Source organism: Falco peregrinus, chromosome 9 (genome assembly GCF_023634155.1).
Source record: "Falco peregrinus isolate bFalPer1 chromosome 9, bFalPer1.pri, whole genome shotgun sequence".
NCBI lineage: Eukaryota > Metazoa > Chordata > Aves > Falconiformes > Falconidae > Falco > Falco peregrinus.
This window is the reverse complement of record NC_073729.1, coordinates 5,415,577-5,433,032: the sequence shown is the minus strand read 5'-3', so window position 1 is coordinate 5,433,032 and position 17,456 is coordinate 5,415,577. Positions and strand designations below refer to the sequence as shown.

The 17,456-nt window shown below is 42.0% G+C and overlaps 1 protein-coding gene across 1 annotated transcript in view; it reads right to left on the bottom strand.

Moving 5' to 3' along the window:
* Positions 1 to 17,456, bottom strand: part of LRP5 (LDL receptor related protein 5) — a 160,958-nt gene that overhangs the window by 126,334 nt on the left and 17,168 nt on the right. The window contains exon 2 of the mRNA XM_055813999.1: positions 65 to 461. Coding sequence (XP_055669974.1) covers positions 65 to 461 — 397 coding nt within the window. The remainder of the gene's footprint in view (positions 1 to 64; positions 462 to 17,456) is intronic.

Genomic DNA, 17,456 nt, shown 5'->3' with positions numbered 1-17,456 from the left:
ACTAAAACCTCAACATAAATCACCACTGTATCCATTTAAGCATTTAAGTCAAATTAATATTTACCCATGAGCAGGATCCAAAGCTATTGCCCTGGGCTGATCAAGGTCTTGCCAGAAGAGGACTTTTCTAGATGTTCCATTGAGATTAGCTACTTCTATCCTATTGGTTTCTGAATCCGTCCAGTAAAGTTTTTTCCCAATCCAATCACATGCCAGGCCATCCGGGGAAACCAGACCAGAAATGATGACATTCTGCACCACATTCCCAGTTTGGTTAATGTAAGTTTGCTTGATGGCTTCTTCACTCACATCTGTCCAGAAAACGATGCCTTGCGAATACTGGAAGTCAACCGCAGCAGCATCCTCTAAACCACTGACCACCACAGTGGACTCCAGCTTCGTGCCTCCAGCATCCACCAGTCGAACATCCCGCCGGTTGGCAAAAAGCAGAAAGGGAGATGCTACAGAAGGAAAAAATGAAAACATGTTAGTATTATTGGCATCTACAGATGTAAAAGCGCTGCACATGAACATAGCAGAGGAGGATCTCTTTACCCACATCAGCAGGGCAGGCAGCACAGCAGAAGGAACGTAGAAGTTTCACACGAGAGAAAAACGCACACTACATAAAACCCTCTTCCTTCCACATGTCAGATGAAGGAGTAAAAGCCAGAGGGAAGAGCAGGCTCAATTCTGTATCTATGGCATATGGATAGCATCTTCAACAGTTAAAGAGTCCAAACTGAGGCCCTTCCTTCAACAGTACCTTCTGACAACCTGGGTTTAGAACAAATTACACCTTCATGGCTTAAAACCTTGGCTCACCAGCTGAAGTAGTAACAACACACAGACAGCAAGTTCTGACGCTTTTTAGTAGCGGGCTGGAAGCTAACAGTGCTAGAGACAACACCCTGAAATGCTCCTACCCAGAGCCCTCCCAGATAGCAAAAACCATGACAGAGGTTCTGAACTACTGTCTTCTCCCCTGCACCACCACCACGAGAGAGAAACTCAAGAAAGAGCTTGAAGGGGGATGATGATGTGTGTCGTGGAAGTTTGTGGGGACTACCATTAGCTGGAACAGGCAGCCAGAGCAAAAGCAGAAAGGTTCTTGCTGTTTGAAGCTCTAAGGGGGTGGTGGAAGCTGGTGTCCTAGTGCTGAATGACTGGGAATAGGCTTCCAAAGGGGAGCTAACTTACGATTGATGCAAAAGGGATGGAAAGCTCTAAAGACAAGTCAAAACGACGGCCGTAGAGATAGCCCAGCAGTACCTGCACGAGTTCTCGAGCTCTTGTGTGCAAGGTTCAGTTGGACAATGACATGACCTTGGTGGATGGTGCTGGCATTCAGACAGAAAGGAGATGGGAGACAGACTCACAGAAGGCAAGGAAATTAACCTCGTTGAGTTGGATCTGACAGTAAGACATACAGAAACAGCAGTAACACCGGCAGAGATCTTAGCAAGGACAAGATGACTTTTCTGTCACACCACATCTCACCTGCCATTATACTCAGAGAGATAAATCTGTGCTTGCAATTGAGACTGTCTCTCCACGCTCTGAGAGGGAGAGAAAGGTGTGAAGGTCTGAGCCCTACAACTCGTCCTTCAGCTCCCCACACAAAATATTACAAAACCCTAGCAGCGGGAGATTGTAAAAATCCTCCGAAGGACCCACCATGGCGGGAGGAGGCATGATCTGGTCAGAGACAAAGCCATGATTCGACCCAACTGCTTCTTCCAGAAAAGAATATTAAGTAGACATAGTGCAGAACCTTCCTTCCCAACCATACCAGCCAGCCTGATGGCCAAATTAACCACTTCATTTCTCTTCTGAAATTGCAGGCTTGCTTCTTCATCCAGCGGTAAGCAAGAAAAACAGTTATCGGCAGAGATGGCTGGGAAGGCAGCGGCCAAGTACAATGATGCCACCATACTGTCCACAGCTGTGAACGTCACTGGCAGCTAAGGAGAATGCCAGTATTTCAGGAAAAGCCACTAGATGCTGGAAGTGATGGAGGTCCCTCAGCTTTTCCCCTGATTGCCAAAGTCTGGTAGAGATCTTGTGTTATCAAACGAACAGCTATTACCATTTGCCCCTACTGTCTGTCACCTCGAGCCCCTGCATCCCCACCACTCCTCCCCCCAGCTCTAACTCTAGCGGCAGCTGCCAGAGTTCTACCCCAACCTTATGACCGACACCTAGCTTCATACACAGTCTCTCCTCTTGCTGCTGCTGCTTCCAATGCACGCTCAGCAGAGGTCTAAACACTTGCCACTCAACTCAAAGAACAACACACAGAACAGAGCAGCATGTTGCTTCATCTTCTATTGCCTCAAGCCGGTGATATATACACCTTCAGTTCTGAATTCATCTTACTGTATACAAAATATGAGAGCTAGCTCTCGATAGTGTCTTTCCAACTCAATTCCTCCTGCACTTTTAAAAGACAACAGTTGACACAAGGTCCAAGTTGCAGCCCTGCCACACGCTGGTGTCTTGTTCACGAACTCTGGCTCCAGCTACACGCTCGCTGCAGTGTGTGCCACTGCACGGGACAAAGCGAAGCACTCCTCTGGCAACGGCTTACGTGTTGTAAGGACCTCAGCTACAATCTACAACTCTGCTTCAGCTGAGCTTAAAAACACACATACAAACTCAGTGTTTTTATCATTATTCTGCATAGCCCGCCCGCCCCAAGTCAGGAAAGAGATGGCTTGATTTTTCTTTTTGGAGGAAGTCTACGCTGATGAAAGTAATAAAGACAATTTAAATCAGCTGGTGGATCTCAGACAGCAAAGGCACAGACAATTGTTATCATGAATGTTTCACTGAAAATGTAGTATCTTTGTTTTCTGCAATATTTAATTCAAGGAAGTTTATACAGCTTGAAGAGAATTATTTATTAATAAATGATGTCTCAGTATCACTCCTATCTCATTTCCTAACTTGCCAAGTCCTCCTCTCTGTCATCTTTAAAAACACTTGAAATGGAATCACAAAAGCCTGACAGGTTAGTTATTGAAAACAGAAGAAAAAATGTCTAGAATGCAAAGTGCTTGTTTTCTTCTCTGCAACTCATTGGTTCCCCATAACCATGTCTATTTTAAGTGGCACTGTACCAAACCATCTGAGCACTTGGAAAGTTTGATGTTAGCGGGCTCTGATTAAGTCACAAGTTCATTGGGGCAGAGAGCTGCTCAAGTTAGACACACTGCCTCACAAAACCAGCCCCAGGTCCAGGCAAAGATCAAAGCTCTAAAATGTCGACTTACAAATTTTTAAAAAAATATTGTCCCAAAAATGTGTTTTGAGCGATATGAATAGATGGATTTTCATCTAGACATTTCCATGCTAAGGCCATTATTAATACTACTACAAAGAAAAAAGGAACCTGAAATATCAAGTCCGATCAACAGCAGAGTGGCTCAACAGCTTCTTAACTAAAGATCAGACATGAACAATGTCTAATCCAATCAGTATCAATATTATCCCAGCTCCCCATCCCTTTCAAGAGATTTCTTCCCCACTGATGCACACAGTAGGGCAACAGCATACAGATAACACACTAACCACTCTGTTCTCTGTCACTTCTGTGCTTCAGAGTTGTCCTGATTGAAGTGCAGCCGCATTGTGTTGGCTACGAACACCCAGCGGGGAAATCACACTGCCCTACTTGCAATTATGTTAAAATGATACTGCGTTTATACACTGATGTAAACTGATTGATTACTGAAAATGGCCAGAGTTTATCCCTCTTGAGAACAAATGAGTATTCCATTTTCTTTGGATAAAATAAAGAGGTAAGGCAGAACTCTGACTCTGAAAACCACATTCACTTCTCTGCTCCTCCACACCAGCCTATTTCATTCAGTCCAAATTTTATAAAAAATGGTTGCACAGCCCTTTTGGAGCATTACTGGTATGAGAAACAAAAACCCAACAAAAAAACCCCAGTGATCAAAACAAGTAACTGGTTCTCAACACTGATTCTTGACTGGAATGCTGCTGAAGAAACACACTGTCTCCCAACTTAACTCAAAAGTCAGAAGTGCAGCTAAATGCTTTGTTTCCATGGCCTTGCATTTATCACATCAGATCAGAATGTGATGGCTCTCCAGCAGGCAAAGCTAGCTCTGGTATCACTGCAGCTTTGACTAAACACAACCTCCAAGATGTCCCAAGAAAAGGTCACAGAACTTTTCAAATTTCCCACTTTCCCAGTTAGTAAGCAGCAACCAAGAAAGCAGATGTCTTTCCAGAAGGACAGACGCATGGCATGTAGTTTCACAGAATTACTAAACTCAACAGTTTAGCCATTCAAAAGACACAGTCACGCTCTGTGATTATAACCAAGGGGTTTTTAAAGCTGTTAGAACGAGAAACAAAGAAAGCTCAAAAAGCAACAAAACAAATGGCACTGATCAAAACCTGATTTGCTGTGCCAGCAACAAACCATCCTAGAGATTCAAGATCATCCCACTGATGCACAGTGCAAGTTGATTTATTTTGACTCCCACGTGTATGTAGAATCAAGGGTTCATTTCCAAGAACATGCAGACTAATCTCCTTTCCAATCATGCTGTCTTCTCAGTCCTGAACTGGGCTTGAAGGTCCAGAGAACATTCTTATCCTTAGTGCATTTAATTCTTTGCTGCACAGTGCCTGACAAGGCAAACTGGGAGGCCAGTGACCAGCGGTTTCTGAGGAGAGGGCTGGGGGGAGACCCGAAAAAACTAGTGACAACTTTGATTACCGTTGACTTTCAAATGAGCTTATCTGTTACACCACAAGAGGCAATATCCCTTGCTTGAGAAGTTATTCCATGGTTAGAAAGTAAGGAGACTCTCAAAGGAACACTTAGCATTATGCTCTGTTTCGATCAGCAATGCCCCGGACAACTGTGAATTGCTTGAAAAGGGAAACACCAGCTTCTATTTTTAAAAGAGAAAAGAATAAACAGCAACAGGATGAATGTGGAGGACAAACTGTTTATATCCAGTCTATTACCACCCAATTGAAAGGACGACATTTCAACGTAGTTACAAAAAAAAAAAAAAAAAAAAGCGCCATATTCTTCTTCAGTAAAATTAGAACAGTTCATATTTTTCCATAATAGGCAATATTTAAAACCTCTGTACATAGCTGGAGTTCACAGTTCTCTGACAAAGCAAAAAAAGAACCTGAAATCTCACAAATTATCAAATGAACTCTAAACAGGTAACAGCCTGAACTGTAGAGAGTTACAGAATTGCTGCAAGAAGTCTACGATCTCATTTGGATCATGCAGTACTTGACCAACAAGACTTCATTCTAGAAAGATGTATTATTTCTGTTGAAAAATCCACCAGTTTTCCAGTGGCTTTTTGCTAACTGGAAAACACACTACCTACAGGAGGCTTATTGCACAACAGTGTGTGAACAGAACTTCTCATCAGCGTATGAACTGGAGAAAAGCAAACACTCCTGATCAAGCTGGTTAGGAATCAAGCATGGGCTCAGCTTCCAGCTTTGCTCTTGATCTCCTGAAGGCTCTTGGGCAAATCTTCTCTTCCTTGTCTGCATTTAATTACTGAATTTTCATTGCTATACTTACATCAGGAAAGCTGTCTTGTGCTGGAGGATTTGTACACTTTATATATAGTCATCAGCTAAATGAATGATAAACAGGATCAGTTTTAGCACATCTACCAGTTCCCTTACCACCATCTCTGTCACATTCATAAGCTATACAAAAAAGCATTTTTTTTTTAAATGCACTGAAGCTTAGGTTCCTCTGCACTTCACCACACATAAAAAGGCAGTAATAATCCTTCTTTTTCTCTGCCTTCCATCCACCTCTGTTGAAAACATGAGCTCTATAAAGTGTGGCACATCTACTGCCATCTGCCCAGCCGTAATCACCTTCCAACAGAACAGGCCAGTGTGTTGCTTCTGAATCCAGCCATTAACTTTCATTTCTTGTTTTAATTGTACCAATCCCATCTACAGCACTTCAATTTTATGAAGTGTTTCATGGACACCCATTAGCCCCAGCAAAGTGACATGGGACAAACAACTAAAAATTGCACTATACGATCTTTGTTATTAGTTTCAGTAACAGTTCTGAAAACCACTTTGACAAGGCTCAATTCATTTAGATATTAAGACTAAGATGATCGTGAAATATAGTCAACGGAGCATTTGTCATCAGTTGCTGGTTAGCTGCAAAGCTGCAACAGTTCTAAGACAAGCTGAGCAAGTGGGTTTTAAAAAGTTATATTTATACTACTGCTTCATACTTGTTGACATGCCTACATTTTGTATCCTTCCCCTTAAGGCCGAAATAAAAAGACACAAGAATACTGGGGCACGTGCATGATTCCTTCTCTTGGAAGCACCAGAAGTGCAGAACACACACAAATCCTATGTATAGCACAGGAGAAAAGCCTTACTGAACAATTCTTAAACCAGTTAACTAGGCTAAAGGTCATGGAAAGGTTTAACTGTGCTTTTAAGAAAAGCGACCAAGGATTTTGGGAGCCTAGTACGCCATATAAAATGAAGATCTCATTTTAATAAGCATACAAGCTAAAATAGCCATCCAAAATTACAGTATGTGCAACAACTTACATTTTAAATATTATTTCAATCCTTAACAGGACAAATGCATTGGGGACTTCTGTGGTTAGGCCATCTGTACTGCTGGACTGAGAGAACAGCATATAATTCTTGCTGCAGTCAATGTCCCAAACCGCAAAAACATTCATTACCAAGGAACAAAAACAACTCCCCCAGTCCCTGCTGCAGGCGCACAAGATGGTAAAAAACAAACATGTCAAAACTTCTGCACCCAAAGATGTACAGTCTTACGGAAACTCTAAGACAGGACAGGGAGTAAGCACCAGCCTCCTACACTTCAATTAGCTGCTATGCAGAAACAAGACCATCTAGGTAGGGTCCTAGCAGCCATAAATTCACCAGAGAAGCCCTTTCTACAGCACAACGTGATCCCTCTCATCCAGCTCTAACCCTTTTGGAGCATAAGACGACTTAGACCTTTGATGTGTAGCATAAGGCTCCTTCCAAACATTTAGGGAAGGCAGTTATTCCACATGCTGTCACCCTTTGGGCGTCATCCCCATTTTTCATGGCTTAGCTCAAGGGGAGGGAGACAGCAGCTGGTGGCAGCAGGGAGCTCACGTGCCAGAACACACAGGCACTACCGGAGCCATAAAAACACAAGAAAGAAGGTAAAAAGGAGAGAGATTCAGGCACGGACGAGAAAGGAAGGTAATCAAGAGTTTAGCCAAACCTATCTCCTAAAGTCAAGCACAACTGAAAAAAAAGAAAAAAACAGCCTGACACCTTGCTAGGCAAGAAGGGAATGTAGCATGTACAAATCCCACAGACACTTAAGTTTATTTTACTCTGTCAATGCAACTGTTACATATTTAGCAGGGAAAAAAAATGCTTCTTTCTTAAATACTCTAAGCTTGGCATTCTGGACCCTGGTCCTTTTTACTGGCAGCTGCTGCTGCAGAGAATCTGAAATCACCAACTTCAAAGACAGATAAATGTTGATCTTCCTGTACTAACTGCACATACTCAACCCGAGTTTAAACTTGCCAGGTACAGTCCTCCAAAGAATAGAGTGCTATTGCTTTCATCCTGAAAACATGTTATTGTAGATAAGGTGAATTCCCAGTGTTAATTACTGAATTGTAGAATATTCCTGCTGCAACACAGAGGTAGGTGGTAGCAGTTTGTAGAGCACAGGACTGAAAAAAATCAGGCTCCTTGGTTTCACTCCCACATATAGCCCCTTAGTGACCTTGAGCAGGTGCTTCAGCCCAATGATTTGTAAAAATCATTCCACTCACTACAAACATACCCTTCCTTCTGCTGTTAATTATCTCAAAGGGCTGCCGTGAAGCCTAGTCATGCTTGAGCAAGGCACTTGAAGATCTTTCAGCAGAAGGCTCCACGATGCACTCAACTTTTCCTGACACAGCTAAGGCTTCTCTCTGTGAATCTGGGAGTGAGCGTGGGTCAGTGAGCTGTGAAGGAACGGCTACTCAGGGATGGTTGGTTTATTCTGCTACCTTAAAAGGAAAATATACTGCTTCCCCAAATTCCATCCCATTCCTCTAACCTTCCAGCTAGACAGTAACCTCCCTCTCCAAACCATGAAAGAAAGCATTCTGGTTACCAAGCGAGAAGGATTCATTTCCATTTTATCAAATCCATTTTATCACATCATATCATACCAATTTTCTCATATTTTAGGTAGAATCAAGGTCTGAAATTCAACAGAAGACAGAAATGTTATTTTACACCACTAAGAATATCCCACATTTATACACATTGTGTGCAACAGATGTCAGTCAATTTTTGTAAATTTTACTCCTTACCAGACTATATATTAAATTGCTTACACAGTCACACCAGGCATAAACCAGTGCAAAGCAATGCAATCCACACTAGCATCCAATATTATGAAATATATTTGGTGCCAGTTTTCTTTATATGAGCTAAGTATTATCTTGAGCATCACAGCTGAATAACAGAAGACGGCCAGGATCTCAGTGATTTATTTGCCATCAGGCTACAGTGAAAGGAAGGCTGTTTACCCATCAATGTACCTACAAGAACTGACATGGCTTTAACCACAAATACTGGGGGTAGGGAGTGGGGTTAATGTAAATACATGATATAAGTTTAAATGACATCTGGTTTACCAGCGGCAAGCTGGAAAGGCTCCATAGAAAAGTATATTAAAAAAAAATCTTAAATGGGCTTAGAAAATATCTAGGCGAGGAGCTGGGAAAGCAGTGAGATACAGAAGAGTAAAACAACAGTCCAACCTGTAAACGCTGTTAAGAGAGGCTGAAGAGCATAGATTCCCAGCCAGAAATTAGATCAGGTCAGGCTTTGTGGTTTCCTCGATACAGAAGAGGATACAGAGATGATGCAGAGAGAAATGTGCTCTGAAGGTAGTGGAGCACGCTACAGAAGCTGCAGAATTGCTTGTAACAGGTGATTTTTAATAGCAGCTGGATAGCTATTCCCCAAGTATGGCTTTCGTACAATTAGCTCCTGCCTCGGCAAGAGTTTCACCTGCATGTCTTGAAATCGAAGACAAAAAAACCCAAACAGCTCAGTGGCCTGAACTCCTCCCATACCGTTTCACTGAAAATCTTGATTACAAGGGTGTGGGGTTGCTTGTGTTTATGTTTGGTTTTACACAAAACAGTTTTACAAACTCTGCCAGTAACACAATACATCACTGTTTCTGTTGCCCTCCTGAAGCAGATGAATTTAGTAGCTTTATCAAATACTAACATTAAAATATTGCTAGATAAACTTCTAGCTACCTTTTATTTTTTTAAATAAACAAGCAGTAAGCTTTTTGAGGATCTTGTGATATTTTCTAGATTGTGTAGGGCTCCCCTCCAATAATGACAGGGTTTCAGGAAGACAGGAGATTTACTTCAGACTGTTGGTTTTGTTTGGCAGCCTACGGTTTTTAAATCGTAATGTTAGCAGTAACAACAAAATATAGCACTGATTATATACCATTTCATCTTCATTGGACTGCATTTGTTCATTTCCCTTGGTCATGAGATGCCAAAGCGTCTCTTTAAAGAGCATGCTCTGAAGAAGTCCAGCAAAGGTGCTTTATGCAAATTATGACATTTAGGATTTGTTCAGATTGTCTGGGATGGCAATAAAACGTCTTAAAACTCTCCAACAGCCCACTGTGAACTCACTCATTATTGTTTTGTCCTGCTTCTAGCTACATTACCTACTTCAAGCAAAAATCTTCACATACCAGAAAAGCCAAGTTAATGGACTCAGTGTGCATAATTTAGTGTACCTCCATCTCTGCAGAAGCTGGAAGCAAGCTACGTGTGTTCAAGATCCCTTTTCTACGGACACATTATTTTAAAGGAGGGTTCGTCAAACTTTTCTGTCTTTTCCCACAGACCACCCATTAAGCACACCACATGAACTCCCCTCCTGGTGCACCAGGCTACGGCTCTCTCAGACTGTCCTTAATACCCCTGTAGCAAATACTGGAATTGGTTCCATGGAACAGCATATTTCATCTTCTTTTAACACAGTTTAGCAGCTGGAAAGGAGGACAGCCAAGTCCATGCAAGCAGCCAACACTACACGGACCACCAAGCAGCACACAGAACGTATTTAGAGAGCCGCTGAAAAACTAAACAAAACCCAGAATATTAGCCATGATTTGGGGACACGTACTTAAAGTTGCTGAGATACTCATTAGATAAGATTTGCAAGCACTTTAACCATTTTATTTAGAAGAGAACACAGATTCACTAGAGCATAAAGTAATTTTCATCTGGTCTGTTTTGTTAGAGGAAATTTCTAAACATTATTGCAAAACTAGCTCTTGGCAATCCCTCCCTGTGCAATGCGCAACTGGTGCTCAGCCAAACAGTTGTGAGGACTGCAGCCTCATGCGATCCTGACTCGCTGATGCTAAACAGATAGTATCTCTGCAGTCTGAACCCCCACCTCTTCCTGACCTCGAGTTCCCACCCCAGCATTTTACAGAGGTTAAAATATACACGGGATTTTCCCCAAAGCAGTATACAGTTCACAACGCTTTGCTTATTCTTCTGAGGATTCTGCTGCAATTTGCTACTCAAGAACCACAACGCACACGACAGCTTAAACACAAGTCTACCGTCCGTTGGGGATTAGGGCATTTTGGCTCCAGAGAGACACCAACAACAAGCTTTGAAAAGGAGCACTTTGAAAACTGCTGTTGAGCTGCGCATCCTCCAGTCTTAAATTGACTTCTGAGTTCAGTGCCAGGTGGAGATCAGAACCTGCACTGAGCTTCCATCAGACTTCAGTGATGATAGCCAAAGCCCCCAAGGTCCACTGAAAATCCCAGTCCAAGTCTAGACAGTAACCCCACAAGGCAGGTGAAAACCTTCCTACTCTTTAAGAACAACTGGGCAGAGCAATAGGAGGAACTGGACAGCAGTGGGTGACCCACCAACCAGCACCACAGCCAGCCTTCAGATCTCATCTACGTTAAATTAAGAACGGTGTGACACAAAGAAAGCTGTCACAAGCCTCATGCAATGTGCAAACTCTTCCAGATCCATCACAGACCACCCTCCCCAGCTATACAAAGCTATGGTCCTCACACTGCTGTCCGTAAGACTGAAAGATGTTGTAAGCACTTAACAATTTGCAACCCCGTATCCAAAAAACTAATTGGACAGGCAATCTTTAATGACAAATTACTTGCGCTAGGGGAAAAGGAGTATTGTTTTATAGTCTCTCTCACGAAAAAGCCGGCAGCAACCCCACCTCAGTTCAGAAGTCTCTGAGGACCACATCCTGAGGCAAGTCACCACGAAGATATCATACAAATACAGCTGCTTATGGCAGGCACATTAAGGTCAAAGGCAGGTCCGTCCACGGCCCTTTTCTGAGAATGCACTGGCATCACCACTGCAGCACTACTCACAGCGTCTGCTAAATAAATACTCCGACTTGTGTTACCCATAGCTGTTCAGATACTAAACAAAAATACTTTACTTCTCTCCTCAGCCTGTTGCACATCTTGGCTGGTTAACTGAAACACAAATGTGTTTATTGCCTGCTCAGACAGCATGTTTGCATTGACCTACTCCGAGGTGGATGAATGGATGGCTTCAACTCGATGCGAGTAGTGGCGTCCGTGCGCACCGTGCCAGCAACATCCACCCCGTCACCCTCTCTTTGCAAGGAGGTGGATTATGCATGAATTCCTTACCAGACTGTGTACCTACGTTGGACCCAGACAGCAGAGTTAGAAATGGATGTTTGTGGGGTGGCAGTACCAGGAAGGAGCTTGGCAGAACGAGGATTTGATTTCCATTCTACCAAACCACCCTGTTCAAATATCACTCCTCTTTGCACTGATTCAGTAATCCCAAACACTTTCATTGTCTTGTCAGTGAGAAGGTTTCTATTTTGATTAAAGATTCTTTAAAGTACAAACTTTTGCTTTGTCTAATACTAGTTGCAATTCTGTCACAGCATTTACCGTATTCAAACCACACTGGAGCTATCTGTCAGCTGACTTGTGATGGTTTTCTTTGTGAGAATTAACATGGCACTCCACTTGTACCCACAAAAATTGGAAACAGCCTGTCCATTGAGATTTCTGGTATTTTCTGCTTTTAGAATAAGCAGAAGTGGCATTGAAGTGATCTCTTACATGGTATTGCCGTTGGGCTTTGCCAAAATGGGTAAGGGCAAAGGCAGTGCTTAAAAATAGGGATGGGGGATGTGGCAGGAAAAACACATACTTGGATGTTTCACATTCTGTGATGCAGAGTACATGGCAATAATTTTACTGCTGTTATTTTAGATGAAGTAGGCATGGATTTTCCCCCCACCTCTTTGCTCTGCTCGGTGGAGTTTTGAAACTGCAAAGGAAACTGAAGATTTGTCCTACTTCTGCATAAACTGGTTTAGAAGAATGCAGACAAAATGGTGACTTCCCTGAACGTCTAAACGTGGCTTTTGTGATTAACAGTTCAGGTCAATCCATGAATGGAAAAAAAAAAAAAACCCTGCAGTGTCCCCTTTTTAGATTTTGGATGCCAATGGGAGCAAGGTTCTTTTCTGGGTTTGGTTTTGTTGGGGGTTTTTTTTCAGTTTATTTTACTCCTCCTTGGTTTGGCAGACAGCTGTCTGGCCAATAATAGTAGATCATGCAGCGATGATGGTTCCAAACTTTTAACAAATAAAACAGTGGCGCTACATAATCTGGAAAATTTGGCTTGCAAATTTTCTCCAGGACTTGAACAAATATAGGCTTGACAAAGGTATGCTTGTTTCTGATCTGAATTGTTTCCAATTTCTGGTTCCATTTCCAGATGTTACGTTAACTCCAAAACACACAAATCTTGGGAAAGCTGGAAAAAGACATTTCACTTCTATCTCCAAACATACGATATGTACCCTTGAAAATGTAATATATTTCTAAAATACAGAAAACTACCCAGAAATAGCATGTACTAGATTCAGCTGCTGGCAGACATTGTTCACTGGAACAAAAGTGCAGTCAAGTCAGATGTGGAAGGCTCAAACATAGGTGCCACAATCTGACATGGTTTTCTTCTAACAGCTAAAAATCTTCCCAAATAAAACCATCTTGTTGCAGGGAACCTGCCACATGATACTGGGCTTTAGAAGGCGTAAAGCTGAGAGAAGTTTTTAGTTCCAGGTTGTGAACAGGACTTCTGACTTTTATGCAAGTCCCATGACTGTCTTCCAAATATTCAAACTTTTGGGTTTGTGACAGCTTGTTAGGAAGGATAGCAAAAAAGATGATGAGGTGAAAAGGATTATTTAAGATAACTGAATCTATAATATTGTGCCTGTATTTATATAGCTGATAATACTTAATTTGCCTCCTCCAGTGTAGCACATACATACAGTACTCTGCTCCAACCTCTGCAAATCACTCCTTGCTGGAGATGGCTCTGCCTTAGCCAAGAACATTGATTAATCTAAATTCATTCCTTATGGCTACTTTTGTCTCTCTAAGGTCAGCAATTGTCCTGCAAGTTATCTGGAGTGTTTGTCCTGCCGGAAATTCAGGAAGGAAGATTTATAGAAGAAGAATAAACAAGAGAGCAGAAAATCTGTTTTTCAGTATTGTGGAGGCAAAGACATGGCACTTCTGATAATTCAGCTTTTTCTCAAACATCTGTTCAAAAACAGTGGATTTGCTGGAAGAGAGAGCATGTTCAGGATTTCACTAACTTTTTGTCCATTTTTTTGTCAGAAGTCAGCCAAGGGTCAGGAAAAAGAAAATAAATCTGACTTGCTTTATTTTTGGGTTAAAATGATCACAGTACATTGCAAATTGAGTCAAAGATTCAACTCGTCCAAGGTCTGAAGTGTTAACTAAAGAGGTTTCATGACACCACTAGATGCAGCTGTTTTGATAAATTGATTTCATGTGTCTTTGGTGATCAGTGTATGATTGTTATGGACATAATGGAATAGGATCCTACACTCTTTGGGGCATGCCTGCACTCTGCTGTGAATACAAATCAATGCCAGCATTATCTTTAATGGCATTGCAGTTCACATACCTGCAAAGCACATTGTTAGCTCGAATTGATCTGTCCAAGTACAGCAGCTAAGTGAATATTGCTCATCAACTGATGATATTCTTGCTTTAGAGGGCAGACCACATTCTATTATCATTTACCTGACAGCCATCACCTGCAACTGCAATACATTTTTATCCCTGGGTCCAAAAACTTTCTGGTAAGGTTGTCTACTGGTGACTGTATTTACTAGGTCCCAAGGACCCTTAGTACCACAGTAAGATTTGGCAGTATGTGACTGATGGAAAAGAGCTTGAATGACGTTTTCGCCATAAAATTATTTCCCCTTTAAATTGGAAGTGCATGTGGCTTGTTCATAATTCTGCTGTATCTCAAATTAGTGAAGACCATAAACTGGCAAAAATTGTTCTTTCCTTTATCAAAGTGTGCTAAGGGTCCCTAACAGAGCACGATAAAGTACACATGCCAGCCTAGCTGAAGAAACATAAAATAATCATCCACGCTATTCATCCCTCCACAATGTGAAATTTAAGGACACTTCCAGAAAAAAAACAGTTGTCACTACCAAAGTTCCAGAACAAAAGAGGCTCTCCACATTTGGACCTGGGTTGGTAATACTGAAAAGAAAGCAGGCTGTATCAGACTCCGTGTACCTATTTTTATAGGCTGGTAGCTTGTGTATGCAAGAAGGGAAATGGGGTTTGGAATTCAGCCCCAGAATGCCTCATTTGCTTTCTTGGAAAAGGTTTTGAGTCTAGATAATTATTTTAAACTGAAGAAAATCTGGGAGAGAATGGAAATTTGGGGCCTTAAAAGGTGAGTTACATAGCAGCTGTTTAACATTTTTGGTTCTGTTGGTTTTGCAGCTGACCAGGTACTGCTCAGGTTATTAACTGGGTCACTCTCCTTGGTGCCTGTTGGAATTCTGGTGTTTGCAGTATTGCATGATATGCACATATGTGATAGCGTGATACGTAATCAAGGATAAAGATCCCAATAAAGGAGACTAAAAACAACGTTAAAGAAGTAGTGATGCTCTGCACTGAGGGAAGGGTGTAGGACTGCCAAAGGCAGAGCAGCTGGAGGTGCCCCCAAACTCCTGGAGCAGCAGAGGGTGCAGTACCTTCCCCCCAACAAACGCAGTGTTCCAGGCCAAACCATACACCGTGCAAATCAAGCACCAGCTACACTGTGTTAGGAGGGATCCTGATGTAAATATGCCCTTTGTATTGGGCTGGCTCAGGTGTGTTTTGTTCTGCCTGAAGCTGAGCCTCGTTAGTGCCCTGAGATCTGCCAGCATGACTGCACACATGCTGCTTTCCCTGAGCCGATCCCCTCAAAAGGATCTCACTTTAAAAAGGCAAACAGATTAAAAAAAAAAAAAACCAAAAACAAAAAAAAAACCGCTAAGGCAACTTCTTTGCCCAGCTCAGCTGCAGCCAGCGTACTGTCTGGCTGGGGACTTGCAGAGCACTGTCTCTGTGCTGCTGGATCTTGCACACATGATGCCCAGGGGAAGGAAAACTTTAAAGGTGGTTTTGTGTTTAAAGATATAATACAGTGGCATGTATATATTTGCTTTACTCATATGCTTTCAGCGTAGACCTAGCCACCCACAAATTTAAGATTTCAAAATATTTTCATGCAGAGCTACAACAAATTATCAGTCATCTTTGAGTTAGGCTTACTAACCTCTTGAAATTTTCGTTTGAGTCTCAGTAACATCCCACTGGCATAAGAAATTAACTGCAACGCATATGCAAGAGAAGCTGCCACAACGTTGTCAAAAACTCTCATATTGGAGAAACACAAAGTAGAAGTACTAGAAAATTACGGTGCACCTCAACTTCAGCAGCAGGTCAAAGCAAAACAAAACAAACCCTATTATTCGTTTCTTCTCAGTTCACTCTTAAGACTTAAATTCTTCAGTTTTCTACTACCCATGGTTTCCCTGCCTGTACAAACAGCCACACCTAATCATTGTTTTAACCCAACACATATCTGCCTTTCCCAAACAAAAAAGGAAATGTCTAAAAAGCTTTCAGTTCCTCATAAAAAGGGGTCCAAAATCAGAAGGAAGCCAATCTGTTCCCTACAAATTAAATGGGGGGGGAGGGGCTGCAAGCTTTACACAACACGAACTGTCATCATTCACATTACAGTAACACACAGAAGCCAGAATTGAGATCTGCACCTGAAAGACCCACTGTGAAGGACTGTCACACCTGAAGAATTTGCTGCTAAATACACAAGGCAAAGAATGAAAAGAAGCCCACAGACTTAAGGGTCTCGCCCGTGGCCAGCACATCCAGCATGTCCATGGCAGAGTCAAGGAGCAAACCCAGCATGCTAAGTGGAACCATAACCAGTGCTTCTTCCCAGAGAGAGTAACTTAGAAACTTTTTATACTGTCAAGCTACCTTAGAAATTTTAGGAGTTAAAAAAAAAGGCATACATCTTACTATGGCAAACAGTTCAGAAACTATCTCAGCCACCCCAACTCTCCCATCCCTTTGGCAGCCCACTAGACTCTTGATATACAACACATCTTGAGAAGTGTGACTAAATGTTTTTTCCATCTTCTCCATTCAGCAAATTTAAGTGCCAAAAGAAGTAATTCCAGGGCTACGCTACAGTGCAAATGGTTCAAATACAGAAGAAAAAAAAAAAAAGGGGGGGGGGGGGGGGGGAAGGAGGAAAAAAAGAAGAAAAATTAAAAAAAGACACAAACACCACAGTGCCAGTTCAAAGGAAATCCTAGCTGCCATTTCTATGAGTCAAAAGACACATAGCTCATCTCCAAAATCAGAGGGCCACAAGTATAAGCAGCACACTGCCGGAAGGGTAGACAGTAAAGCAGGAATGCACACATTTTTCCCCACATATAAATCAAAACCATAGAAATTCTAAAATTGCTTATAGAACACCAGTGACAATATATTCATGGGGGTTTTAATTTATATAATTTTGTCCAAAACCTACCCCTTATTTCTGCAGAAGGAAGGGTACAAGCCTATTAGCGTTACAGAAGGAAGCAGCATCATGGAGGGTAGAACGAAGTGCATTTGTTTATACTAAAACAAAACTAACTCAAGCTATGTGTGGACATCACTGATCCGATTATCCTTCCTCCGCCCTTCATTTGGCTGTGTCCTCACTGCTAAAGAGAAAGGTGTAATTATTACATTGAGATAGCCATTTCAATGTAGAAATGCCAGCACAGAAAAGGAAACTTTTACATCAAGGAGAATGTCAGAGTCATCATTTCACTCCTCACCTGAGATTTCATCAGCTGCAGGGAGCTGCACTGACTCTATCTGGATTTTTACGTCAAGATGGCAAGATCAGTACAGT